We start from the raw sequence: 26,689 nt of genomic DNA, 5'->3' as shown, positions 1-26,689 counted from the left end.
CGGTACAGAAGAAAAAGTTAGAATGAAAAATTCCAAATTAGAAATCACAGTAAAAATCATAGCTAGTGCAATAGTAGAAATGCAGATGTCAATGCTAAAACTACTAGCAAGTACTTACTTATACATATTTTCAATGAGTATTTGTTATTAAAATATAAATTAAATAGCACAATGACATGCATCTGCACAATAACAAAGGTAAATGATGAGCTGCTAAGAGTAATTCAGAGAATCCCAGCAGCAGACAGAACAAATTTGTGAACTGCTATGAGACTTTATGCGGTCATATACACTGATAAGGGATTCTTTGTTTCTGAGGGGGGTAAAATATTTCACTGTCTCAGGTGTCCTTCAGCACCTCAGTAGGGTTACATCAGACAGAGGAACTGCAATGACTAGGCATTGGGATACCTGTGCCTTTAAGAACCCAGCCCTGGGATGCTCATGTTGACACTTACTGTCCTGTGGGACAGGACAGTAAAAAGGACCCTCTGACAACCCCTTCTCCCCCATTTTTGCAAACGTTTGTCTCAGTCCACCAGAGTAAATGTTACCCCCTCTGCCCCTGCCTGTGCCAGGGTTTTGCCCTCTATTGCCCTCTGGCAGCACCTCACCGGTGGGCTTAACACCGGCTCCTATTCCCCGTCCTTGATTTGCTCTTCAGCCCTTATCCTAACCCTGCCTCCAGCTGCTTGAACCCCCCCACCCAGTCAGTTTCCACCCCCTGCTCACACCCTGGCCACCAGCCTCCTCCAATTTGCCCCTTTTTAACCCCTGTAAAAAGCAGTCTGCAGAATCTGATGCCAAGGAAGGGCAGTGACTTCAGCAGATATTACTGAGCATGCTCAGTACACCCTAAGTAGCAAATTAAGACAGTTTTTCATGCTACACCGGCTCACCTTCCAGTTGTATTGGAGGGAGAGGAGGAGTATAGACTTTTTAAAAAGACAGAAGGATTTGCTTCTCTCTCTGCTACAGGTAGCTGATGTACATGTATCTAGAATTTTAGGATTAGATTAGAAGTTCTAATGTAAGGCCAGTTCCTGGGTCTTAATTCTGACTTTTTGTTAGGGCTATTCCAATCGCGGTACACTGTTAGTTACTAGTTTCAGAGTAGCAGCTGTGTTAGTCTGTATTTGCAAAAAGAAAAGGAGTACTTGTGGCACCTTAGAGACTAGCAAGTTTATCTGAGCATAAGCTTTCGTGAGCTACAGCTCACTTCATCGGATGCATGTTAGTTACTAGTTTTAGGCTATGACCTTCCTTCAACCCATTCCTGGGGTTTTGGTGTTATAAGTAGAGCCCTGAATATCTGCGGATATCCGCTTTATATCCGTGGACTATGTTTGCGGGTCAGATGTGGATACAAATTCTGTATCCGTGCAATTCTCCAGTTATAAGCGACTTCCAGGTTTGAGTTATGTAGGTATTGTGGTACATGAAAACTTCTAAATATTATCTTCTGCATGTACAAGGCAACTTTTCCAGCTTTTTTGCAGGATGCTCAACAGAATGGGCTTTGTATCTAATGATGTGTCAGATGATATCTAATGTTTTATGCTTTGTAACCATGTCAGAGATAAATTTGCCTTTAAACTAACCTGTTACGTATAGACCAGACTAATAGTCTCTTTCACCCTCTCTCCTAGGCTTGAGTTTGGAGAAACTGACTTTGTTGCACTTTGTGACACTCTACGAGTATCAGATATTGTAAGAGCAAATGCTTGGAAGACCTATGAAAAAGTGTCATCTGCTGATGGAACTCTAGTGAGTACTTGGTATAGTTAATTCTCAGAATAATATTTGATTCCAAATACTGAGCTCTGTAGCTGTGCTTAGCCTAACGTGTTGCCTTAGCCCACCCAAGAAAGAAATTGATAAAAATTTCAAATTATTTTAAAATGAAATGCTACAGTGCTATCATTCTGATGCAGGTTTATATCAAGATCAGAAAGTACAAAGGTTTCTGTGTGTATACATCTGTATAAATTAACTTGCATAACCTCATTTTTGTTCTGTGTAGTTAAATAAATGTACTGATTTTAAAAAAAAATTCATATTTACTGTAAATGGTAGTTAAACCAGGACGATGTGACCAGTCAACTCTCCAGACCACCAATTACTACTTATCAGCATTATAATACTGAGTCAATTTTTTTTATAGCTTCTGTCTTGTGACCTTTTTTTCTCAACCATAGTCTGTGAGGGCCTAGGTAGGGGATAAAAACAGGAAGAGTAGTCCTGATAAAAATAAAAACAGTATGAATAGTACTAATAAAAACAAATTACTTTTTTTTTTGTTAACACAGCTTTTCAGATTTCATTACAAGTTAATGTTGGTGCTGTGTCTAGTCATGGCTGAGGAGGCATTTTCATTCATAGCGCCTGTCTTCCGGCTTTTCTAAGTAGGAGTTAAAAACCATACAGCTCTGAGAGCCAGAATTAAATTCTGCTGGTCCAAGGTATTGACTTAATGTACTTTCTCAAATTACCATGGCTATTTGCCACTGGAGATCTGGTAAATCCATTTTTCCAGAGAGTAGCATGTAGTTTGAATAGATTGAGTCTTGATCTTAAAACTGATGTCACAGACTTCTATGAGTGGAGGCGGGTATCGAAACCATTTATCAAAAAAGTTCTTTGGCTATAAGGATGGAGTAGCAGAGACTGTTTTTAGTCTAGGTGGGCAGGGGGAAGAAGCTCTCTAAAGTTCACATACATGTCAGTAGCTTCTCTTTTCTAGGAGCTGCTGTGCAGGGTCCAGGGACAACATCCTGGTAGGAATGTTAGTGCCTTTCCCTTCATAGTAGTGGGGAGTTCAGAAACTGGGTGGGCTTCATACAGGGTGATGTCCCTGGGCCTTGCTGTTCTATTTGACTGGTGTTTTTACTATTCATGTCAAATTTTACAGCCCTTACGTAATTAAGAATCAGTCTTACTTTGTTAACATTTAGCAGCTTAAAATAAAAATCCCTCTCCCAGCAAAGTCTGAGACTGCTTTTTTTATTGCCAGGATTGAAGTCTTAAGCAGTTCCTCTGCCCATACTTAAGAACCACAAATATCAAGTGGAAAAGACAAAAGTTTTTTTTGTCCTTGTTTTATCTAGTTAAGTGGAGAAGATTTAGTCTTTCAATATGAGATCCAGACTTTGTAGAAGACAAACGTCTAAAAACTAAGTTTCTGGTTATAAAATATTCTAATAATCAGTGCAGTATTGTTCCAGAGTCTATAGTAGGTGAAACAATAAAATTGATATAAACACCTGCATGGCACAGGCTTGCCACCTGAGTACAATCCTCTTGCTTGACTAAGGTTAGCACCTGTGTATCTATGTGAGGTGGAAATTACACCTCCAGCTACAATGTAGATGTACCTTTCCTGTGTCCAAGGTCTTACTAGGATTCAAAAAAACACTAGACATTTATATGAATAATAATAATTCTATCTATTGAATGAGGCACCAGGAGCCTCATTCTCAACTGGAGATAGGATCCAGGAGCATAAAGGGGGAGTAATCCACTCCCCCACACACACTGCCCCTAACACAGCTGCAGGATTCAGCCTTCAGTGTGGGTAAAACAGAAACAATCATAATAAATTTTATTAGATTCAAACATTTAAGTAGCACTAGTTCCAAATAAGAATCCAAATGAAAAATGAATTTTTGTTTGCAATAGAAAATGCCAAAGAATTTCAGTATTATATGTGAGCCTTCTTAGGACTTCCCTTGTATTGCGAGTTTCCTGTAAAATAGAAACATTTTTAAAAAGAGTAGAAAAATATTCTGTGCCCTTGAAAGTTAAATGTTGTTTGCCCCATGACAGCTATAAACAAAGTGTTTGGTCTTACACTTTAATAACTTCTTCAGACTTAATGCCAACTTCATTGTATTTCACATTCCAAGAAGGAATCCAAAGGAACTGGCTAACTGGCATTTTCAAGGAAACATTTAGGAATGGTGGAGGCTTTCTGATTAACTATTGGTTTGTTTCTTCCTTAACAGTAATAAACCAAAGAAAAGAGATTAGACAAAAACTTGCATTTTTTTACTGCTATCTCAAATGCATGAAGTAAGCAGAGGGGGAAAAAAGTCTACATTTATCTAGTTATTTTGACATGAATAAACACTTCAGTCTTGAGAGAGCAGCATATTAAGATGGTATGAACTGAAAGAACAATCTCTATTCAATATATACCATGCAGGCACAATTCTTACTACATAGTCAAAAGTAAATAAGCATTTTACTGATTTGCTTATCAATACCTTGGCTTTTCTACTGGTGAGCATTCAATGAAGGATAGCCATGTAGCAGGATTTTTATAAAGGTATTAAATAATTTTTAGGGCTATAAGTGATTTTTGACTGTGAATGCTCAAAACTAATCTTAAATCTGAGTTTTCGAAGTAAGTGAGCTATATATAGGTAAGAGCAGCTGTCTGTCCCTTAGTAATAAATTCCTTGTGCTTTGTACCAGTAACATAATGCTATCAAGAGGCACAATCACAGAGACTCCAGGCAGAGGCACTCACAGGGTATAAGAGTCTAGAGAAAATGGGAATTACTCTTGGAGTAGGTTTCACAATCATTAATGGGCTAAAGTTAAGAAAATCAACTTAAGGTAAGCCCCAGCTTCTAAATAAAGAGAACGTGTCAGAGTAAAAGCTCTAGTTTAACTATGCAGGTAGAATACTAGTAGCATACTAGTCCAGGAGGGCGATAATCAGTCTATTGCATAATGAGGAAAACATACAACTACTTGGTTTAGTTTGTGACTCTCCAAGCAGAAGCACAGTATCTTGATGCCAGCGGTGCAGAAGGACAATTCTAGACATTATGTAGGATATTGTACAGCAGGTCCACCTCATGATTGGCTGCCCCACCCTCTGTTCAAATAACTTTGTTTTTATGATCGGAGGGGACCATGGTCAAACAGATGGACAGACTTCCTTAGGTCAGTAGGACAAACCCACCTTCTGCTAGAGGTGGAGAAGTCTCATAATCCTTTACTCACTGAAGTCACCCTAGGAGTAGGTTATGGTTGTAGACATCCTGTTGTGAGGGGAGATTCAATCACTAGGAATCTCAGTAGCTAGATATGTGGCATCAGTGAGTTACTGCCTGACTTTCTATGAGTTGTGAAGGTGGTAGATTTAATGAGAAATAGAGAGAAAGATGGCCAAAAATGAAAAGCTAAAATACTTCAGGTAAAACACATCTCTCAAGTCTGTCTAATTAATGAGGTCTTTATATCTGTCTTTCAATACTGATATTATTTCATGACCTAACCTGTAAAGTTTTACCATTGCAACCAAACCTGTCTGAATGGACTAAAAATAATTGAGGTGACTGAACAGGAGTGTAGGTCTTGTAAGGATTGATGAAACTCTGAATTCAAACTGACCTGTGGACATCAAGATGGGTAGAGACTCTTCCTGAGTCAAGATGATGTTGAACAGATGGCTGCTGGAAGGTCTGGAACAGGAACTTAAATTATCACTGTAGTTACTTACTGATGACACTGAATGTTTTATTTGCAGAATTGTCAGATATGTCTGTTCATCTCTTTCACTCTACTAACATAATTGAGTGGCATGTTTGATTTTTGAGAAAGCATTTTCTGCACTTCTAGAAAGGATTCTTGCTTTAGTCTAGCTACTTAAAACATAACCATAGTGAAGAATTCAGAAGAATTTACCTTCATTATTTTAGTCCATTCCACTGTTTTTCCTACTATTTCCTTTTAATGGTAGTCACACTTAGGCATGTCTACACTACCACTTATGTCAGCAAAACTTATGTCGCTAAGGGTATGTCTACACTACGGAATAAGATCGAATTTATAGAAGTCGGTTTTTTAGAAATCGGTTTTATATATTCGAGTGTGTGTGTCCCCACAGAAGTGCATTAAGTGCATTAACTCGGCGGAGTGCTTCCACAGTACCGAGGCTAGAGCCGACTTCCGGAGCGTTGCACTGTGGGTAGCTATCCCACAGTTCCCGCAGTCTCCGCTGCCCATTGGAATTCTGGGTTGAGATCCCAATGCCTGATGGGGCTGAAACATTGTCGCGGGTGGTTCTGGGTACATATCGTCAGTCCCCCCCTTCCCTCCCTCCCTCCCTCCCTCCGTGAAAGCAAGGGCAGACAATTGTTTCGCGCCTTTTTTCCTGAGTTACCTGTGCGGACGCCATACCACCGCAAGCATGGAGCCCGCTCAGGTAACCGTCACCGTATGTCTCCTGGGTGCTGGCAGACGCGGTACAGCATTGCTACACAGTAGCAGCAACCCATTGCCTTCTGGCAGCAGACGGTACAGTACGACTGGTAGCTGTCCTCGTCATGTCCGAGGTGTTCCTGGTCGCCTGTGTGAGGTCGATCAGGAGCGCCTGGGCAGACATGGGCGCAGGGACTAAATTTTTAGTGACTTGACCAGGTCATTTTTTTTAGTCCGGCAGTCAGTCCTATTGAACCGTCTTATGGTGAGCAGGCAGGCAATATGGATTGCTAGCAGTCCTATTGCACCGTCTTCTGCCGAGCAGCCATGAGATGTGGATGGCATGCAGTCCTTCTGCACCGTCTGCTGCTAGCCAAAGATGTAAAAGATAGATGGAGTGGATCAAAACAAGAAATAGACCAGATTTGTTTTGTACTCATTTGCCTCCTCCCCTGTCTAGGGGACTCATTCCTCTAGGTCACACTGCAGTCACTCACAGAGAAGGTGCTGCGAGGTAGATCTAGCCATGTATCAATCAGAGGCCAGGCTAACCACCTTGTTCCAATAAGAACAATAACTTAGGTGCACCATTTCTTATTGGAACCCTCCGTGAAGTCCTGCCTGAACTACTCCTTGATGTAAAGCCACCCCCTTTGTGGATTTTAGCCTCCTGAAGCCAACCCTGTAAGCTGTGTCGTCAGTCGCCCCTCCCTCCGTCAGAGCAACGGCAGACAATCATTCCGCGCCTTTTTTCTGTGCGGACGCCATACCAAGGCAAGCATGGAGTCCGCTCAGCTCACTTTGGCAATTAGGAGCACATTAAACACCACACGCATTATCCAGCAGTATATGCAGCACCAGAACCTGGCAAAGCGCTACCGGGCGAGGAGGCGACGTCAGCGCGGTCACGTGAGTGATCAGGACATGGACACAGATTTCTCTGAAAGCATGGGCCCTGCCAATGCATGCATCATGGTGCTAATGGGGCAGGTTCATGCTGTGGAACGCCGATTCTGGGCTCGGGAAACAAGTACAGACTGGTGGGACCGCATAGTGTTGCAGGTCTGGGACGATTCCCAGTGGCTGCGAAACTTTCGCATGCGTAAGGGCACTTTCATGGAACTTTGTGACTTGCTTTCCCCTGCCCTGAAGCGCATGAATACCAAGATGAGAGCAGCCCTCACAGTTGAGAAGCGAGTGGCGATAGCCCTGTGGAAGCTTGCAATGCCAGAGAGCTACCGGTCAGTCGGGAATCAATTTGGAGTGGGCAAATCTACTGTGGGGGCTGCTGTGATGCAAGTAGCCCACACAATCAAAGATCTGCTGATATCAAGGATAGTGACCTTGGGAAATGTGCAGGTCATAGTGGATGGCTTTGCTGCAATGGGATTCCCTAACTGTGGTGGGGCCATAGACGGAACCCATATCCCTATCTTGGCACCGGAGCACCAAGCCAGCGAGTACGTAAACCGCAAGGGGTACTTTTCAATAGTGCTGCAAGCTCTGGTGGATCACAAGGGACGTTTCACCAACATCAACGTGGGATGGCCGGGAAAGGTACATGACGCTCGCATCTTCAGGAACTCTGGTCTGTTTCAAAAGGTTCAAGAAGGGACTTTATTCCCAGACCAGAAAATAACTGTTGGTGATGTTGAAATGCCTATATGTATCCTTGGGGACCCAGCCTACCCCTTAATGCCATGGCTCATGAAGCCGTACACAGGCAGCCTGGACAGCAGTCAGGAGCTGTTCAACTACAGGCTGAGCAAGTGCAGAATGGTGGTAGAATGTGCATTTGGACGTTTAAAGGCGCGCTGGCGCAGTTTACTGACTCGCTTAGACCTCAGCGAAACCAATATTCCCACTGTTATTACTGCTTGCTGTGTGCTCCACAATATCTGTGAGAGTAAGGGGGAGACGTTTATGGCGGGGTGGGAGGTTGAGGCAAATCGCCTGGCTGCTGGTTACGCGCAGCCAGACACCAGGGCGGTTAGAAGAGCACAGGAGGGTGCGGTACGCATCAGAGAGGCTTTGAAAACCAGTTTCATGACTGGCCAGGCTACGGTGTGAAAGTTCTGTTTGTTTCTCCTTGATGAAACCCCCCGCCCCTTGGTTCACTCTACTTCCTTGTAAGCTAACCACCCTCCCCTCCTCCCTTTGATCACCTCTTGCAGAGGCAATAAAGTCATTGTTGCTTCACATTCATGCATTCTTTATTCATTCATCACACAAATAGGGGGATGACTACCAAGGTAGCCCAGGAGGGGTGGTGGAGGAGGGAAGGAAAATGCCACACAGCACTTTAAAAGTTTACAACTTTAAAATTTATTGAATGACAGCCTTCTTTTTTTGGGCAATCCTCTGTGGTGGAGTGGCTGGTTGGCCGGTGGCCACCCCACCGCGTTGTTGGGCGTCTGGGTGTGGAGGCTATGGAACTTGGGGAGGAGGGCGGTTGGTTACACAGGGGCTGTAGTGGCAGTCTGTGCTCCAGCTGCCTTTGCTGCAGCTCAACCATACACTGGAGCATACTGGTTTGGTCCTCCAGCAGCCTCAGCATTGAATCCTGCCTCCTCTCATCACGCTGTCGCCACATTCGAGCTTCAGCCCTCTCTTCAGCCCGTCACTTACTCTCTTCAGCCCGCCACCTCTCCTCCTGGTCATTTTGTGCTTTCCTGCAGTCTGACATTATTTGCCTCCACGCATTCGTCTGTGCTCTGTCAGTGTGGGAGGACAGCATGAGCTCGGAGAACATTTCATCTCGAGTGCGTTTTTCTTTCTTTTTAATCTTCACTAGCCTCTGGGAAGGAGAAGATCCTGTGATCATTGAAACACATGCAGCTGGTGGAGAAAAGAAAAGGGACAGCGGTATTTAAAAAGACACATTTAATAAAACACTGGCTACACTGTTTCAGGGTAAACCTTGCTGTTAACATTACATACATAGCACATGTGCTTTCATTACAAGGTCGCATTTTGCCTCCCCCCACTGCGTGGCTACCCCCTCAACCCTCCCCCCTCCCTGTGGCTAACAGCGGGGAACATTTCTGTTCAGCCGCAGGCAAACAGCCCAGCAGGAATGGGCTCCTCTGAGTGTCCCCTGAAGAAAAGCACCCTATTTCAACCAGGTGACCATGGATTATATCTCACTCTCCTGAGGATAACACACGAACGGATGTTGCTTGAACGCCAGCAAACATACACTGCAATGCTTTGTTGTACAATGATTCCCGAGTACGTGTTACTGGCCTGGAGTGGTAAAGTGTCCTACCATGAAGGACGCAATAAGTCTGCCCTCCCCAGAAACCTTTTGCAAAGGCTTTGGGAGTATATCCAGGAGAGCCGCGAATGCCAGGGCAAAGTAATCCTTTCACATGCTTGCTTTTAAACCATGTATAGTATTTTCAAAGGTACACTCACCGGAGGTCCCTTCTCCGCCTGCTGGGTCCAGGAGGCAGCCTTGGGTGGGTTCAGGGGGTACTGGCTCCAGGTCCAGGGTGAGAAACAGTTCCTGGCTGTCGGGAAAACCGGTTTCTCCGCTTGCTTGCTGTGAGCTATCTACAACCTCGTCATCATCATCATCTTCTTCGTCCCCAAAACCTGCTTCCGTATTGCCTCCATCTCCATTGAAGGAGTGAAACAACACGGCTGGGGTAGTGGTGGCTGAACCCCCTAAAATGGCATGCAGCTCATCATAGAAGCGGCATGTTTGGGGCTCTGACCCGGAGCGGCCGTTCGCCTCTCTGGTTTTCTGGTAGGCTTGCCTCAGCTCCTTCAGTTTCACGCGGCACTGCTTCGGGTCCCTGTTATGGCCTCTGTCCTTCATGCCTTGGGAGATTTTGACAAAGGTTTTGGCATTTCGAAAACTGGAACGGAGTTCTGATAGCACGGATTCCTCTCCCCATACAGCGATCAGATCCCGTACCTCCCGTTCGGTCCATGCTGGAGCTCTTTTGCGATTCTGAGACTCCATCATGGTCACCTCTGCTGATGAGCTCTGCATGGTCACCTGCAGCTTGCCACGCTGGCCAAACAGGAAATGAGATTCAAAAGTTCGCGGTTCTTTTCCTATCTACCTGGCCAGTGCATCTGAGGTGAGAGTGCTGTCCAGAGCAGTCAAAATGGAGCACTCTGGGATAGCTCCCGGAGGCCAATACCGTCGAATTGTGTCCACAGTACCCCAAATTCGACCCGGCAAGGCCGATTTAAGCGCTAATCCACTTGTCAGGGGTGGAGTAAGGAAATCGATTTTAAGAGCCCTTTAAGTCGAAATAAAGGGCTTCATCATGTGGACGGGTGCAGGTTTACATCGATTTAATGCTGCTAAATTTGACCTAAAGTCCTAGTGTAGACCAGGGCTCAGGGGTATGAAAAACACCCCATGCCCCCAAGTGACATAAGTTTCGTTGGCATAAGTGATAGTATGCACAGCGCTATGTTGGCGGGAGAGCTTCTCTTGCTGACATAGCTACCACCACTCCTTGGGGATGGTTTAATTATGTCAATGGGAGAGCTCTCTCCTGTCGACATAGAGTGGCTATATGAGAGATTTTACAGTGGTGCAGCTGCATCTGTACAGCTGTGCCACTGTAAACTCTTGTAGACATAGCCTTAGACATAAATTCATACGCTGGTAATCACTGAGCGCTAATCATCCATTTGAAACATTGATCAGTAGCTTCCAAATTTCAACTAGTGAGAAACAGCCCATTAATAAAGCCTAATATGAAAACTGAAAAATAGAGAATCTTATATATTCTATTCACTTTCTAGTTTCTCCATTCCAGCAAACTAAACCCCTTAACAGTTTCCAACCCCACCCACTCCTGTGTTATCATTAATATAGGATTCTACCTTCTTATTCCCCTTCCTCAAATCACCAATAATTCCATCCAATTTCCTTTCTCCTCTAGGAAGCTTAAATTCATAGCTATGGTAGACACTAAAAATCATGGTCTTAATAAAGACACTGGCTATATGGCATATTACAATCTGTGACCCACTAAACCCCTTTTTTTGTCCTATGACTACAGGAGTGCTAATGGGTCACTTCACCTTGAATGGTTTCTTAGCTTAGAATATGTACTATCTGTTCAATCTTGTATTTAGCTGAGACACTCTTAGTACCTTTCCCAGACCTGAAGAAGAGCTCAGTGTAGCTCGAAAGCTTGTCTCTTTCACCAGCAGAAGTTGGACCAATAAAAGATATTACCTCACCCACTTTGTCTCTCTAGGCTTTTAGACAGTTCTCTAACTTGCTTATCACTAGGTAAGATAATCCAAATCTTCCTTTAAATGGTGATGAGGCCACTTTAAAAGTATGATAGCTCATACCCCAATTTTATTTCATTGCTAGTTTTAGTTTACTGTCTTCTCATCTGGGTTTGTCTTGAGACAGCTGGAAGCATGCACATTTTGAAATAGATGTTTATTTTTAATAAAAACTTGGTTGCAGTCAGACTACAAAAGAAGTAATTGTATAAAGTTTGAGTGGATTTACTGGCTTGATCTAAGTTTAGGCATTTTGCCATCTACCTTCTAGAACTTGTCCATGTGTACTGGATCAGATATAGTACTACCCAGTTTCAAGGAGATTCCTCATTCTCTGTAGTTTCAACTTCCTCCGTACTTTCTTTGATGCGATAAAATCTTAAATTATTGCTTTTGGTTTATTTTTTTTCCTGGTTTTACTCTCCTTAACTCTAAATGACTAGATAAATGTTCAGTATTATCCAAACCAGTGTTCAAATTGTCAGTTACTTTCTCACTCTTATCTGATTCACTAGTCTGGAAACTCATGAGTAAGGCTACGTTTATGTCACAGGGGTCAAGGAAGTCACTGAGTCTGTGACTTCCAGAGACCTCCCTGACATTCTCTGCTTCAGCTCCAGGGGCTGTGGGACTCTGGAGCTGACAGCCAATGTGGCCCTGGCAGGATTCCAGCAACAGGTGACAGACTCTTAAGGGGGCCCTCCTCAGGGTTCCAGCAACAGACAACAGCCTCACATTGGGAGAGGGGGATGCCTCAGGTGAGTGACTGGGATGTCCCATTTTCTTTTTTGGAAATATGGTCATGCTGCAGCTCCTAGCCGCTGAGGGTGGAGGGGCAACCCCACAGCTCTCAAGTGGTGGGGGAAACTATGGAGCTGCAGCAGCAAAAGTCACAGAGGGGTCATGGCTTCCGTGAATATTTTTTTGCTCATGACCTGTCTGTGACTTTTACTAAAAATAACCATGACATAATCTTAGCCTTACTCATGAGGCAGAGTACCCAAAGCTTTTTGTCTGCTATTTAAGTGCCTTAATAGCCTGCAAAACTCTGTGGGGAGAACAGTGACAGTGATCCCACTTCATGATAGTCCATCTGTCAGTTACTAGGAGCAGTGGGAAAGAACCAGCAAGGAGAAAGAGATGCTATTTATTTCCATTCCAAAACCGCCTATTTTAGACTCCATATGACTTTCTTTCTGGTACACTAATTTAGTAAGGATTTTCTCCATATAGGGAGCCATCTTCACTAAATAGCAATAAAACCTAAATAAGGGATAGCAATTAAAATTATCCAAGAGTTTCTCTCCTTAAAATGAGTTTACAGTAAGTTGCAATTCTTCAACAAAAAAACTTCAAAAGCAGATTCCAACGAGAGACTGCTGAATTGGAATTAATTTGCAAACTGGACACAATTAACTTAGGCTTGAATAAAGACTGAGAGTGGATGGGTCATTACACAAAGTAAAACTATTTCCCCATGTTTATTCCCCCCCCCCCCCCCACTGTTCCTCAGACGTTCTTGTCAACTGCTGGAAACGGCCCACCTTGATTATCACTACAAAAATTTTCCTGCCCCCCGCTCTCCTGCTGTAATAGCTCACCTTAAGTGATCACTCTCGTTAGTGTGTATGGTGTATGGTATGTTTCATGTTCTATGTATATAAATCTTCCCACTGTATTTTCCACTGCATGCATCCGATGAAGTGAGCTGTAGCTCACGAAAGCTTATGCTCAAATAAATTTGTTAGTCTCTAAGGTGCCACAAGTACTCCTTTTCTTTTAACAAACATTGAATTTAGTTGGCACTGCTTCTTCAGGTTTGTTGCTTGTCACGGGGAGTTATGTTGCATAGGGAATGACTTGAGAATTTGTCAATAGGGCTAATAAAAAGTACAATGGGAAAACTATTCAGGAACATCCAGTGGACAGTAGGCAGATCCCAAGAAACTGTATTGAGTCTGAGCATTGCCAAAAAAAAATTTAAGGTTTTAAACATCCAACTACTAAGCAGAATTGGCTGCAAAATAACATTGGGGACCCTCATCCCACACATGTCTAATTGTACATTTTCCTTCATTTGTGAATTTGTACCAGCCTTTTTTAAGACCTTTTTTTTTTAAGGTGATTATGGTCTGGTCCTGAAAGCTGTAATCTGCCTTGTCTTCAAAGGTTGAGGCACTTACAGTATAAATATGCCTTAATGAAAATGTATTGCTTATGCACAACTGAAGCACATCACTGTGTTTTTCAATGGAAACATCATCATTCCCATTCTAAGGCTATTTTGAAGTTTACCGGGGAGATTAAGCTTGCATTGCAGGAATGAGTATTGGAATGTCTTTGCACTTTCATCTAGAAGATGTAAATATTTGGAACTCTTGACTTGTCAAGTAATTAGAAATCATAGCTTTGGGTGTTTTCTGGGATTTCTGTTTAACAGATTAGTGTTCTGTATATAATATTCAGGTGATAACTCAAAAAGCAAGCTAAAACTGTGTTCTCTCTTCCACTAGGTGGGTTATAGTGAAAAGAAAAAGGACATGTGGGGGATCTGTATCTTTATTGCAGCAGTTGACTTGGATGAGATGACATTCACTTTTACGGAGCTTCTGAAAAGTATAGGTATGAGGTAGGTTTTGCGTGATTTTAAATGCCTGCGATAAACAGGGGGCAGGCAACATTTTTTGGGTAAGATTACCAAGATTATTGTTTTTAAGCAACCCGAGCCTGTGTGTATGAGTCCCAAACAAGGGCAGCCATGCAAAGGTGTATCGTTTTGATCCAGGCATAAGCTACACTGAACCTCTAGTTCTCTTTTCACAAAAAAAGTTAAGTTCAAATTTTAAATGCATAAATCTGAAAAATCTCATTTCAACTTTCAACAGCTTCCCAACACACTGCTCATCTTTAATGATCCAGCATCAGTTTAAACTCTGCACTTTTCTACCTGCTTTACAGCAGAGGATAGGTGAACTGTGGCATTGGTACTATGACTCCTCAACAAATCTTCAATTGTATTTGAACCCCTGCTAACTTCTTTAGGACCTGTGGCTTATGGAATTAAGATAAAAGCAAAAAATTATTTTAATCTATCCTATAGATAACTGTAGAGTTTGCAAGATTGTCATCTTTTGGTGGATGAACTAGATTGTAATAAATCACTTTTCCATAGGCAGAGCATGTGTATGTATTACTAGACTAGTGAACTGTTCTTGCACTCTGGAGCAGTTTACTTAGTTTTGCTCTCTTGAGGTCCATAGTCATCTTTTACAGAAAGTCTATAATATGGCTAAAATCAAGGGGAAATATATTATAAATACTGTAACCATCCTTGTCATAAATATAAAGGGAAGGGCAAACCCCTTTAAAATCCCTCCTGGCCAGAGGAAAAATCCTCTCACCTGTAAAGGGTTAAGAAGCTAAAGGTAACGTTGCTGGCACCTGACCAAAATGACCAATGAGGAGACAAGATACTTTCAAAAGCTGGGAGGAGGGAGAAAAACAAAGGGTCTGTGTCTATCTGTCTGATGCTTTTGCTGGAGACAGAACAGGAATGGAGTCTTAGAACTTAGTAAGTAATCTAGCTAGGTATGTGTTAGATTATGGTTTCTTGAAATGGCTGAGAAAATAACTGTGCTGAATAGAATGACTATTTCTGTCTGTGTGTCTTTTTTGTAACTTAAGGTTTTGCCTAGAGGGATTCTCTATGTTTTGAATCTGATTACCCTGTAAGGTATCTACCATCCTGATTTTACAGAGGTGATTCCTTTACTTCTATTAAAAGTCGTCTTGTAAGAAAACTGAATGCTTTTCTATTGTTCTAAGATCCAAGGGTTTGGGTCTGTGGTCACATATGCAAATTGGTGAGGATTTTTCCCAAACCTTCCCCAGGAAGTGGGGTGCAAGGGTTGGGAGGATTTTGGGGGGAAAGACGTGTCCAAACTAGGTTTCCCAGGAAACCCAGATAAAGTTTGGTGGTGGCAGTGGAAATCCAAGGGTAAAATAATTTTGTACCTTGGGGAAGTTTTAACCTAAGCTTGTAAAAGTAAGCTTAGGAGGTTTTCATGCAGGTCCCCACATCTGTACCCTAGAGTTCAGAGTGGGGAAGGAACCTTGACAATCCTGTGTCACTGTCTTGAGTTGAAATATTTTGGACCACATGGAGAAATACTTTAAAAAAACCCAACCAAACAAAAAACCCCCTAACTTTAGTTCTTCTCTGGGTAATTGTCCACACAGATTCCACTCATGATGTGCACAAAAAGGGATTATTTTTGGCTAGCAGTGTCGGTTGGGTCTATGCCTGTGCTCTTATGCCCTCCACCCGAGGGCATAAAGGATGGAATGGGGTCTCTCCAGCCCTTCAGTTTTTCTTACTGCCTGTGGCTGCAAGACAGAGTCCTTGGCAGTGTCTGCTTTTCTTGCTCATTGTGTGATTTAGCTTAACTTGTTAGAATTAGTATAATGTATACTTCAAAGTTTGCTTAGGGTTCCTTATGCTCACTGGCTTTTGTGTTTTTTGTTTTTTTTTAAAGTAACTTGTCTAGGCTAACAAACAAAGCTTCTACTCTCCACTCCCCACAGGGACCTAGGACACTAGTAGAAGCTGAATCACTAGGGTTTAATACCTGTTCCTCATGTGGCCCTGCTATACCAACGAACATGTATCTTGGGGGAAGGACACATTCCAGGATGTTGTGTTTTCTCCAAGTGCATCCAGACAGGGAGGAAGGCAATGCTGAAACTCTCCTGCTGCAGAAGTTGATGCAGGCCTCCTCAAATGGAGATCTTCAGCAAAACCTCAACCAGAAGATCAGTCCACCTTGTTCAGCACCCCAGTACTGCATCATAGCCTCACATAGTGCCAATATTTGACACAGACTACTTGCAGAGAAGACACTCACCTTGCAGATGGGCATCTTGGCCTTCGTCTCCTCGGCAGCTGAATATTCCATGCAATACGGGCAGGTAATGTACATATTAAAGTTGATATGCAATTGAATACTGCTATGAGAATTGTCACAGGAGTGCTGAAGTCAACCTGTATGGTCAGTGTGGTTTCCTGTCCTTGTGCATATCTTGCCAACATGCTTCTGAAGAGATTCAGCCAGCAATAATGTGAGAGTACGACTGCACAATAAATGAACTCAGACTTGCAGAGTTATGAAGATCTCCATTTCCCCCCTGAATTGCCACCTTAAGTCTGTGTCTGGTTAGCAGGCAAAACACACAAAAGTTCAGGACTGTCATCAAATGGCAGTGTGGAGGCTGTGAGGAAATAAGCAGGGTCAAGAAACAAGGCATGGTCACCTGGCTAAAGCATGCATCATATGATATGAATCATAGCAAACCACATTAGAACATCACACAGGCATTGCAGTCATTTACTACGCTAATGGAAAACGAAGGATGGCCTGATATACGAGTCTGGAGAAGACATCCAAACCATAGAATATCTAGTGAACTGCTTTAAGATCCTTCTCCCAAGGGACAGTTTTGATTCATTCCGTGTTGCTGGAAGTCATTAACTTGTAATGCTGCTTTTCAAGTTGCCATCTGAAAGAAGTGGCCTAGTGAGAGATGAACTTGTTCAGAGCCACTTCCCATCAGAGGCCTCACTCATCCACTATTATGTTGGTATAGTTGTCACTGCAGCAGGAAGGAGCATGACACCAAAGACTAGCCAGGATGCAGGTTACCTTCCTCAACACCTAGCAGGAGACAGAAGTCGCCATGACTCACTCCTGGCTCAGTCAACGAAGAGTCGTAAGACTGAAAAGACCTATTCTAGTACTTCAGTACTAGAGTCTAAGGTAGCTCAAGTGGGACCATCTCCGCCGAAGGACCACATGGCCCCACAGTCCTACCCAGGCACCAAGTACCTCTGTATCCAGTACCTCCCCACCTACTAGGTACTTGTTGATAGTGGTACCCATCACCTCAGTACAGAATACCTCGCTGAACCCAAGATGTTGGTACAGACCTCCTTGGCACAAAAGCAATACACAGTACTGAGTGATCTGTCTGTGGTTCAGGTACCAAAGTCACTTTTACTGGAGAGAGGCTTAGGGAAGCCAATACAAAACCCTTTACTTTTAGAACAGTGGTTTTCAAACTGGGGTGTAAATATCGCTAGGTTATGCGAGCTCTCAGCAGGGGGTATGTGAGAAAAGTCCTGTAATGGCAGACAATGCATTTTATTTAGTAAGATTTGATAATGAAATCATAGGCATACTATGACCCTATCTCAGATGAGGGTACACAGTAGACGACATTATTTGGAAAGGGGTACACAGCCTGAAAGTTTGAAAACCACTGCTTTAGAGTATCCACATCTGGCCAAAGAGGTGTACTATATCACAGTCCTTGGTTTGCAGGCAGGGTACTCCTGATACAACTGTCTGTTCCTCTAGAGAGGGGACATTTCTTTTTCTTCTCTTCCTCTTAACTCAGCAGGGAATCATCTCCTACTTGTCCTCAATCTCACCACGGGGTAGCTCAGGAGGAGTCGGGGAGAGATTTCAGGGAACAGTCAATGAAGGGAGTTATAAGGAGATCAGGACCATACAAAGATACCCCATCTGATATTCCCCAGGGCATCTTCAGTAGCATTACCTATATATGCCCTGGCAATATTGGGCTCCCTGGCATATTCAGCCCTATTCCAGGAAGCCAGCATCCTCCGTTGTGTCCTAGGTCTCCTTCTCTGAAGAGGTAACACAGTCAGTCTCCACAGAATGTCTTTCATCCATGGCTGCTGCAGGGGCAAAAAGAGGAGAGTCGAGAGGAACAACTTTCTCCAGAGTAGCAGCACCCAGTCCTGGCTTTACTAATCTCTTCCAGGGTGGATTTGATTTAAATCACTAGTCAGGAAGACTCATTTTAATCATGGTTTTCTACATAAAAGGGCATTCTTGTTGGCTGTTATAACCTTATTACATATTCTTCACAACACAGATAGATGTAGATTTCATTTTTAGAAGGTACACACTATACACTTTTAAACAGTGATTTATTTTGAAAACTTTTCAGATTAGTTTTACAGCTATATCAGAAAATGAATGATTGTTCGGTTATTTCATTTACCAAAGGTAATTGAAGCAGATATTTATGAAGTCATTGGGAGGTGAACTATCTCCAGTTCAACAGGTTAATCATTAATTTTTGGAGGATTTTCTTGTCCTGCTGTATTAGGAGGAGAACATCTCCAGACAGACATTTAAATTTTGTCTAACTAAAACAACAGTGTTAAGTATTCTGGATTTTTTCTTCAACAGCAAACATGCTTGTTTTGTTAAAATATTATGTCCTTCGCTTCTCACATTTATCTCCAGACTTCTTCTCCTTGTCTAGATCTATTCCGCCCCCAACCATCTTCTATTCATTGAACTTTTTGAAACTTTGTACTTTTAGAGAGAGGTAAGGGATTGACTTTGTGTACACAAATTTGCAGAGGGACAATAGAGTTGAGGTCTGTTATTTCTCACCTCTGTATATTTTTACAAACATTTTTGCTGTTAACAAGGTGTTACCTCTGGAGACACAGCCACAGTTTGAGAACAGCAAAATAAACTAAGCATTTCTGTTGGTATCTTCTAGACTGAACACTGAGTCCCATTAGGTAGATAGAAAGATTTAAAGGCTAAATAATCTATACAGAAGCCTGTGGAACCCCATAAGATTGGGTCCCTAATCGATGAACTACTGGAACTCATTTAGAAAACTTTTCTTAAACATTACATGAATATATTCTCATACTACAGAATTAGAATTTATAATCCCTATTCCATGATGAGACACTATAGTTCAGATATATCTTGATTAAAACTCTTTAGATATCTTTTTTATTAAAATTTTTTTAAAATGTTTTTTTGAGGAAAACAGTCTTGATTTTTATCCACCCTGATCTCTTCTTTGTGGGAGATGGTGCAGATGAATTTGCAGTTTTCTAAGACTTGATAAAACAAATGGCAGAATCTTAGATATTCCCTTTGAGACCATACAAGAGAAACACACATTCTTGGACATGGTTTAGTCTGCAACGCCAGGGAGATTAGTTGTGCTGATAAATGATGGTCTGCTGGAACCTGTCAAAACATGACACACATCTGCATTGACTCCAACTCTGAGAGTGGACAAAAGATAAATCCTTGCAAAGGGGTCTGAATATTTTTATCAACGTCTTTCCCCTGGCTTTTTCTGGTTTTGTCTAGAGGACAAAGCAGCAAGGTCCTTTGAAATCCACCCCCAGAGAAGAGAAATCTCAAAAAATGGATCTTTTTGGCTGGAAAGTCTGTTTATCTGCTAGCCTCCAAATGTGGGTTGCAAATTACCAAGCTCTGCTCTCAGTGATTTCTTCAACTGGGACAAACTAACTTTGTGGATAAGCTACTCAAGGAGTATCAAGAAGAATTGAAAGCCCTCCTGGCTGAGGTCCAATTGACTGCTAGAATATCCTTGCAGGCTGCACTGGACACATCTGACAAGGCAGTGCACACAATTGCCAGAAGAAGACTGTTGTGGCTTCAGTCTGCGGGAATCCCTAGGAAAGCCCAAGCAACAACGAGGGCTTCCCATTTCAGAGCTACAACCTCTTCAGCAGTGGTACTGATGAGGCACATCATACCCTGAAAGATTCCAGGGCAACTTTGCATTCCTTGGGGCACTCTCCCAACCCCAAAAAAGAAAGCAGACAACACAACAGCTGTATTTCAAGTGTTATGGTCAGCCATCGAAGATCTTCCAAGCCACTGAGGAAGAGGCAGATATTTCACTGGAGGCAACAGTCTGCTGCCTCCTGAGTCTGGAGCTTTGAATGGGCATCACATTTGACACCAACATTGGGAATTTGGTTGGCACATCACAGGATCTTTTTTGTTCTACCATGGCAACTGTCTTCCATTTTCAAGAAGCTTGGGGTATAATTACCATGAACCACTGGGTCCTTGATCATAAACAAGGACTATCCATCCAGTTTCAGTCCCTTCTAGCCACCTTCCCCTCTGCCCAGATTGATCTTCAGGAACCCTTTTCACAGGAGACTGTTGAAGCAGGAGGTAGACTCTTTTCAAGTGGGAGTAGTGGAGAAAGTGCCGCTGGAGTTCAGAGGCAGGGTCCTTTTTGTTCCCACTCCCACTTTGTTCACAAAGAAGACTGGGTTGGAGACTCATTCTTTTACATCACCTCACCACCTTCAACCTCAGTTTCTACAATCAGTTTACTGGATCCTGTGGACTGGTTTGCAGCTTTTGACCTGCCAGATACCTATTTTCACATTTCCTTATGTCCAGCTCACAGAAAATACCTGAAATTCATGGTAGGAACATCATGCTATCAGTATGGAGTCCTTCCTTTTGACCTCTTCATAGCTCCAACAGTTTTCATCACCATGAAGCTGAATGGCTAATTCCAGGAGAACAGGTGACTAACTTGGTGCAAACAATCCTAAAACTTCTTACCTTGCTGGGTTTCAATGTCAGAAAACAAAACTAAGTCCAACTTGGAGCTTAGAATTCAGAGCATCAGTATTAGACTTCAGATCAGTGAGGGCCTAACTTCTACAACAACAGTGTCAAACAATGACAGACCTCGTAAGTCAACTTCATGTCTGTCTAAGAACATCAGTGAGACTGTCTCATACTTGTATGCTTTGCAGTATACACTCACATCACACAGTATGCCACACTTCACCTTTGATCCATGCAAAAGGGGTTGAGATCAGTATATCTACCTAGCAGATGCCATGTGCAGACATGTGACGCCCAGGGATTAGGTGGGTTAAAGAGCAGTCAAGATAAGTAGTCAGAGTTCATGCAAGATGTTGTAATTATTATTCATGCAGGGTATTACCACAACATTAATTTAAACATAATTCCTTCATTAAATCTAAAGGCTGACTGTTTAGAGCAACTATTTATACAGTTACTCTAAACATGCCCCAAAAGCCTAAATAATCAATTTATTATGTACTAACAATAATGAAACATTTAGAAGTATTTGATAAAGATAGATACAAATAGACTACACCCAGGAGTGCTTAGATCCATATTGATTGGCTCCAACTTGGCCAGGCAGGTCTTCGCAATGAACCCTGTTAGAGTTTACTTTTTGAATGCTTTAACAAATATGTGATGTCATTGCCAATTACTGACTCAGCTAAAAACCAATTTGAGACAGTTTACTTTTATTTCCAGTTTTAATCCAGATAAGATTTGCCAAGGCCTTTCCTCCCTATCTCTTCCCCATCTCTTTGCTGACCAACGGTTCTTTGTTTGCACCTGGGTTTGCATAGGCCCTAATCTTTGAGAGCACATTTTTGAGGTAACAAGGAAGTATGTGAGGTACCAAGGTTCATGTTGGCTCCTTCTAAGACAGATTATCTGTCTTATTTAAAACCATCTGCAGTAACCTCTATCGGTCAGGGGCCTTCTTTTTAAAAACTTCTCCTGTTTTTTTTGAACCAGACATTCTTTCCACTGCATTCCTTCTGAACTTAACTCATTATTTTCAAGCCTTTTCTTTATAACACACTTCTTCAACCAAACTCAAGCGAAGTTTAATTCTCTGATTTTTATATTTACTCTACACAAGAGATATGATAGCCAAGAGATCTAATCTAAGGGGAAGGTACACTGAGGTATCTGGTGGGGTTGCGTGAGGCAGCAAGGCAGGATCAGGTGGGGTGGCAAGACAGGATCCAAGTAGCAGCTAGTGGGTAATGGCTTGTTGCTCAGACAAGGCCAGAAAGGAAGCAGGGAGTTTGTATTGGTTACCAGCCAATCAGGAAGCTGGTTGTGAAATTCTGGGAGCTGACCTACTCAAGTCTGTGAATTCATTGATAATTTGAATTGGTGTGGCATGATGGCCAAGTCTGCTTCTCAGGAACCCAGTGGGCCTGGATTTGAGACTGGGGTTTGAGACCAGGGTCCTGACAACTTGTTGGTCATAGTCCCACTAGAAATCATCTTTGTTAAATTGAGTGGACAGAGCAACTTCAGGTGTGGAGAAGAATTTCACTAATCCATGTCTCTACCTCCAAAAACCTTTATAACAGATTCCTCTGTGCGGGCGTGAGTGGGCTTATCTGGATTAACTGGCAATTCAGGGACTGTGGTCTCCTTAGGAAGCCTGCTTGCACATGAGCATTTTAGAAGTTAAGACAGTTGGCCTGGCATGAAAAGGCATTGCTACACCTTCAGGAATCAGCAAGTCAAGTGCTGGCTGACAACACTATAGCAATGCACTATGTTTACAGGCAAGGGGGAGCAAGATCATCCCCATTCTGTCGGGAAGTCAGACATCTGTGTGTGGTGCATTCTGCACCAGAGCACATTACTAACTGATACCTGCTGAAATGGGGACACAAGTTCAGGCTCCCTTTCAACCTTCCTCATCCCCTGGACACTAGGACTCATGTATACCTTTCCATAGATACCCATGACAGTGAGGGCAAACAACTTAATTAGTTTTGAGAGAGCTGGACAAATTTATGAATGCGATTGTATGATAGGGTTGCTTGTGATTGTAAGGGGCGGGGCTCAGCAGCCTTGGGCCTCGCTTCTGGTTTATGTGTTTGAAACATGCTTCTGGGGATACCCAGATCTGTGAGCCACTAGAAGTCATATTCTGACTCAGCAAGAATGTTTTGCTGGTGATTAGACTGTCAGCTTTCTGCCACTCCAGTCTGTCTTCCTCACCAGCAAACTCCTCAAGGCTCTCCTGGACTAGACCTCACCTAGCAGGTGACATTCACTGAACTCAAGCTCCTCAGAGATGTTTCTGTGTAGTGCACAGTCCCTACCACTGTGCATTCACAGAAGATATTGAGTTTGTTCATCTATTAAATTAATAAACTGTCATGTACTTTAACTGGGATAAATACACCCTTCCCTTCAAACACAGCACTGAATTGGTTTATGGTAAAAGTAATACGACTTTATTAACAAAAGAGCAGGGATTAAATAACTCCTAGTAAAGGAGATAAAGGGTAGAGATGGTTACAAGCAAAAAGGAAAACATGCATCTAAGTATGTAAAATGTTATCTAGCACAATAGTCTTTATTCAAGATGGTTCCTGCGGGGGGGCTCTGCATCTCCTTTCCAGCTTTTTACTGGCCAGGACTCATCACAGAGATTAAATCATTTGGTTTCTTTGTCTCCTTAACGTGAAGGATCAAGATGGAGTGTCTCTGTTATATTCCCAAGGGGCTGTCTTTGTCTTGTAAGTCTGACAGGCCTCCTGGGGATTCAGTCTCCTGTGGGGTGCAGGAGCCATTTTAATTCTCCATCTGTCATATTCAGACTCAGGATAACCCCTGCTGGTTTAGCTTGATAGCTTTGTTTATAGCTAATACGGTAATTGAGGTAAACCCACAGTCCTTTGGCTAGGATAGACCTGTTTATCTCTTTTTACCTAGGCTAGGTTTTCTGATCTTAAACTTCGTTCTAGTAACATCATCTAGAGGGAATTCACAGCTTCATATATAACATTAACACATGCATATTAATAAGCATGTTAGCTTTCATATTCTTCTTAAGGCCTATTTTATACAGATATTGCAGTAGTATGTAGATAGGGGTGTGTATATATAGGGGTATCTAGAATGTCCTATGTTCCTAAATGCATATGCTTTATGGTTTCAGCCAGCCCCATGCAGGGGTCAGAAAGGATTTCCATCCCTCTGGATATTCAAAAAACAAATACATCCTTTGAAGTATCAGGGATGGCCCCACCTAGAGATAGGACATGGAATGGAGAGGGCCAGTGCTCTGAGATGGTACCGAGCATATTCTCTCTCTCGGGTGCATGGCAGGCTGGTTCTTACTCATGTGCTGGGAGTCTAACTTATCACCATATGTGGGGTTGGAAAGGAATTTTGCAATGACTTTAGGGGTTTTTGCCTTTCTCTGCTTGCCAGGATCATCTGGGTGTATATATAACTTAATTTCCTTGCTGTTGTGGAGGCCTCACTTAACGGTGCTCCTTGGCCCCTCCTGTTCTCTACCTGTTGCAGGTAATAGTTCAGTCTCCTGTGGGCTGTAATATTGTGTAATTTTGGTTGTTGGATTTAGTGTGCAGGTGCTGGATAGTGTTGGTGACCTATGGTATACAGGAGATCAGACTACATCTGTGGTTCTCAACCTTTCCAGACTACTGTCCCCCTTTTAGGAGTCTGTCTTGCATACCCCAAGTTTTACCTCACTTAATCTCCTTGCTTAAAAATACAAAAGTGTCACAGCACACTATAACTGAAAAATTGCTTATTTTCTCATTTTTACCACATTATAAAATCAATTTGGAATATAAATATTCTATTTACATTTCTGTGTGATACTTGAAATTGTTTTTCAGTTGTGAGCCTTGTCTGAAGCCTGAGCCCCAGGTGGTGGGGCTGAAGCATGTAACTTAGCTTTGCAGGGCTCCCTGGGGTGTGGGGGCCTGGGCAGTTGCCCTGCTTGCCACCCCTACTGCCAACCCTACACTTGCAATTGCCCTAAACCTGTCCTATGACCACCCTGAGGGCTGCAACCGATAGGTTGAGAGACACTGATCTAGATGAGCTGAGTACCCCCGGAAGACCTCTGTGTACACAGACCCCTTGTTGAGAACCACTGGACTAAATGAGCTGGCGGTTCCTTCTAGCCTTACCCTTGGAGGCTCCTGAGACAAGGATACAGGGTGTATCATGATAGCTCCAGCATGAGCCAGGCAATTCTCATATTAGAATTATCCGATCATCAGAGCCCGTTCCACCTGAGTCTCTTAGAACAATGACCTAGCATCTTTACACCTGATAGCCTGGCTGCTGGCTGAATGAAGTATACTGAAAGGAGCTGTACAGCTGAGGTTCAGAACATTCTACTCCAGAACAGGAAACCTTTCAACCAAATTGGCTTTCAGAACTAAACTAACAGATTTTTCCATCCAGATAGCTCAGCAACAGCTTTCATCACTGACATCTCCAGTTTCAACAATACTGGGCAACTTACTTGAAAGCAATCTGGACTCTTCATCAACTCAAAATAAGAGTTCATTTTGCAGAATTATCTGTAAGCCATGCTGTCTTCACATCCTACAGTAACAAAATTCCTGAGAGATTCATGCATGCATTTCCACCCCCGCCTCCAAGTTGAGGTGCTTCCTCCCTCCTTTAATCTGAATATAGGATTAGCAGTGTTGATGGGTCCCTTCTTTGAGCCATTAGTAACCTGCTCCTTTTACCACCTCTCATTGAAAACTGATTTCCTGGTGGATGTTGTATCAGGTGGGAGGATAGGAGAGATACAGGCTTGTATGTCAGGTCCCCTGTCTGTGGTATTTCAGAATTATGGGGTTACCCTTAGACCTCACCCAAAGTTCCTGCTCAAGGTAGTCTCAAAATTCTATGTAAATTGGTCTGTTCACCAAGTGGCTTTCTTTCCAAAGCTTTGCATGCTAGACAGTGTCATTTTATTTAGATAAACTAAAATTGTTCAGGAATGCACCTGGGCTATTAATGACATCTGACAGTCAAAGGGCACCACCATTCACTCAAAGGTTATCCAGGTGGGTTTTTGACTACATAAGAACTTATCAGTTAGTGAGGAAAAATTCCCTGACCATACTAGCGCTCATTCCACTAGGGCTCAAGCTGTCTTGGCTGCCTGTTTGGGTAGTTTCCATACCTGAGATGAGTAGAACAGCAATGTGGAGCTTGGTCCACACATTTACTGTTCACTATTTCTATTATCAGAGCACCAAGAAGCCCTAGTGCAGACCAGAGGTTTGGATACCATTTCTGTAGGGCTGTCCTGCATCACTAGTTAAAAAAGACTGTCACAGGGTGACTGGCCCCTTTAAGTGGAAGGGGTGTCTAATGTATCTGTGACTCATCAGCTGCCTCCTAAATATGCTTAAAAGAGGGTACCTGGGCCCTAGTAAGTGCAAGAGCAGCTAGCAAGCCTCACTCAGGAAAGGGGTAGGTGAGAGCTGCCTGGTTCAGGCAGGAAAAGGGCAAGTGTAAGGGTTATCTGGGAGTGAGGAGACTGGAGGAGGTCTCTGGGGAAGGTTGCAGAGAACTGAAAGCTTTCTGCTTTCCCTCCCTGGAAAGTGGGAGAAATTGAAAGAAGTCACTGGAGGAGCTAGCTTGTTGGCCTTCCTGAGCCAAAGAGCCATGGCCAAAGACAGCTAGAGAGGGCTTGAAGGCTGAGAGCATCAGAGGGAGAGCCT

The 26,689-nt window shown here is 42.9% G+C and overlaps 2 protein-coding genes across 4 annotated transcripts in view; one reads left to right on the top strand and one right to left on the bottom strand.

Annotated features, from left to right (window-relative positions):
* Positions 1 to 26,689, top strand: part of RB1 (RB transcriptional corepressor 1) — a 165,277-nt gene that overhangs the window by 1,259 nt on the left and 137,329 nt on the right. For all 3 annotated transcript variants that reach the window (XR_012640524.1, XM_074960742.1, XM_074960752.1), the window contains exons 2-3: positions 1,650 to 1,767; positions 13,995 to 14,110. Coding sequence is in view for 2 of the 3 variants with exons in the window: in XM_074960742.1 (XP_074816843.1) it covers positions 1,650 to 1,767; positions 13,995 to 14,110 (234 nt within the window). In the remaining variant the exon portion in view is untranslated. The remainder of the gene's footprint in view (positions 1 to 1,649; positions 1,768 to 13,994; positions 14,111 to 26,689) is intronic.
* On the bottom strand, positions 8,454 to 10,231 carry LOC141982041 (uncharacterized). The gene is made up of 2 exons (XM_074943724.1): positions 9,631 to 10,231; positions 8,454 to 9,051 (listed from the first exon to the last, which is right to left on the bottom strand). Exons 1-2 carry the CDS (start codon positions 10,211 to 10,213, stop codon positions 8,834 to 8,836), a joined length of 801 nt encoding a protein of 266 aa, XP_074799825.1. The 5' UTR covers positions 10,214 to 10,231; the 3' UTR covers positions 8,454 to 8,833.

The sequence above is a fragment of the Natator depressus genome, chromosome 1 (genome assembly GCF_965152275.1).
Source record: "Natator depressus isolate rNatDep1 chromosome 1, rNatDep2.hap1, whole genome shotgun sequence".
Taxonomy (NCBI): domain Eukaryota; kingdom Metazoa; phylum Chordata; order Testudines; family Cheloniidae; genus Natator; species Natator depressus.
This window is presented reverse-complemented; position numbering and strand designations above follow the sequence as displayed.

Excerpts from the sequence above, each read along its gene's own strand:
- LOC141982041 (XM_074943724.1), bottom strand. The coding sequence starts at position 10,213 with ATGCAGAGCTCATCAGCAGAGGTGACCATGATGGAGTCTCAGAATCGC. Across the intron at positions 9,052-9,630 it reads AGGCGGAGAAGGGACCTCCG|CTGCATGTGTTTCAATGATC; the intron begins GTGAGTGTACCT and ends TTTCTCCACCAG.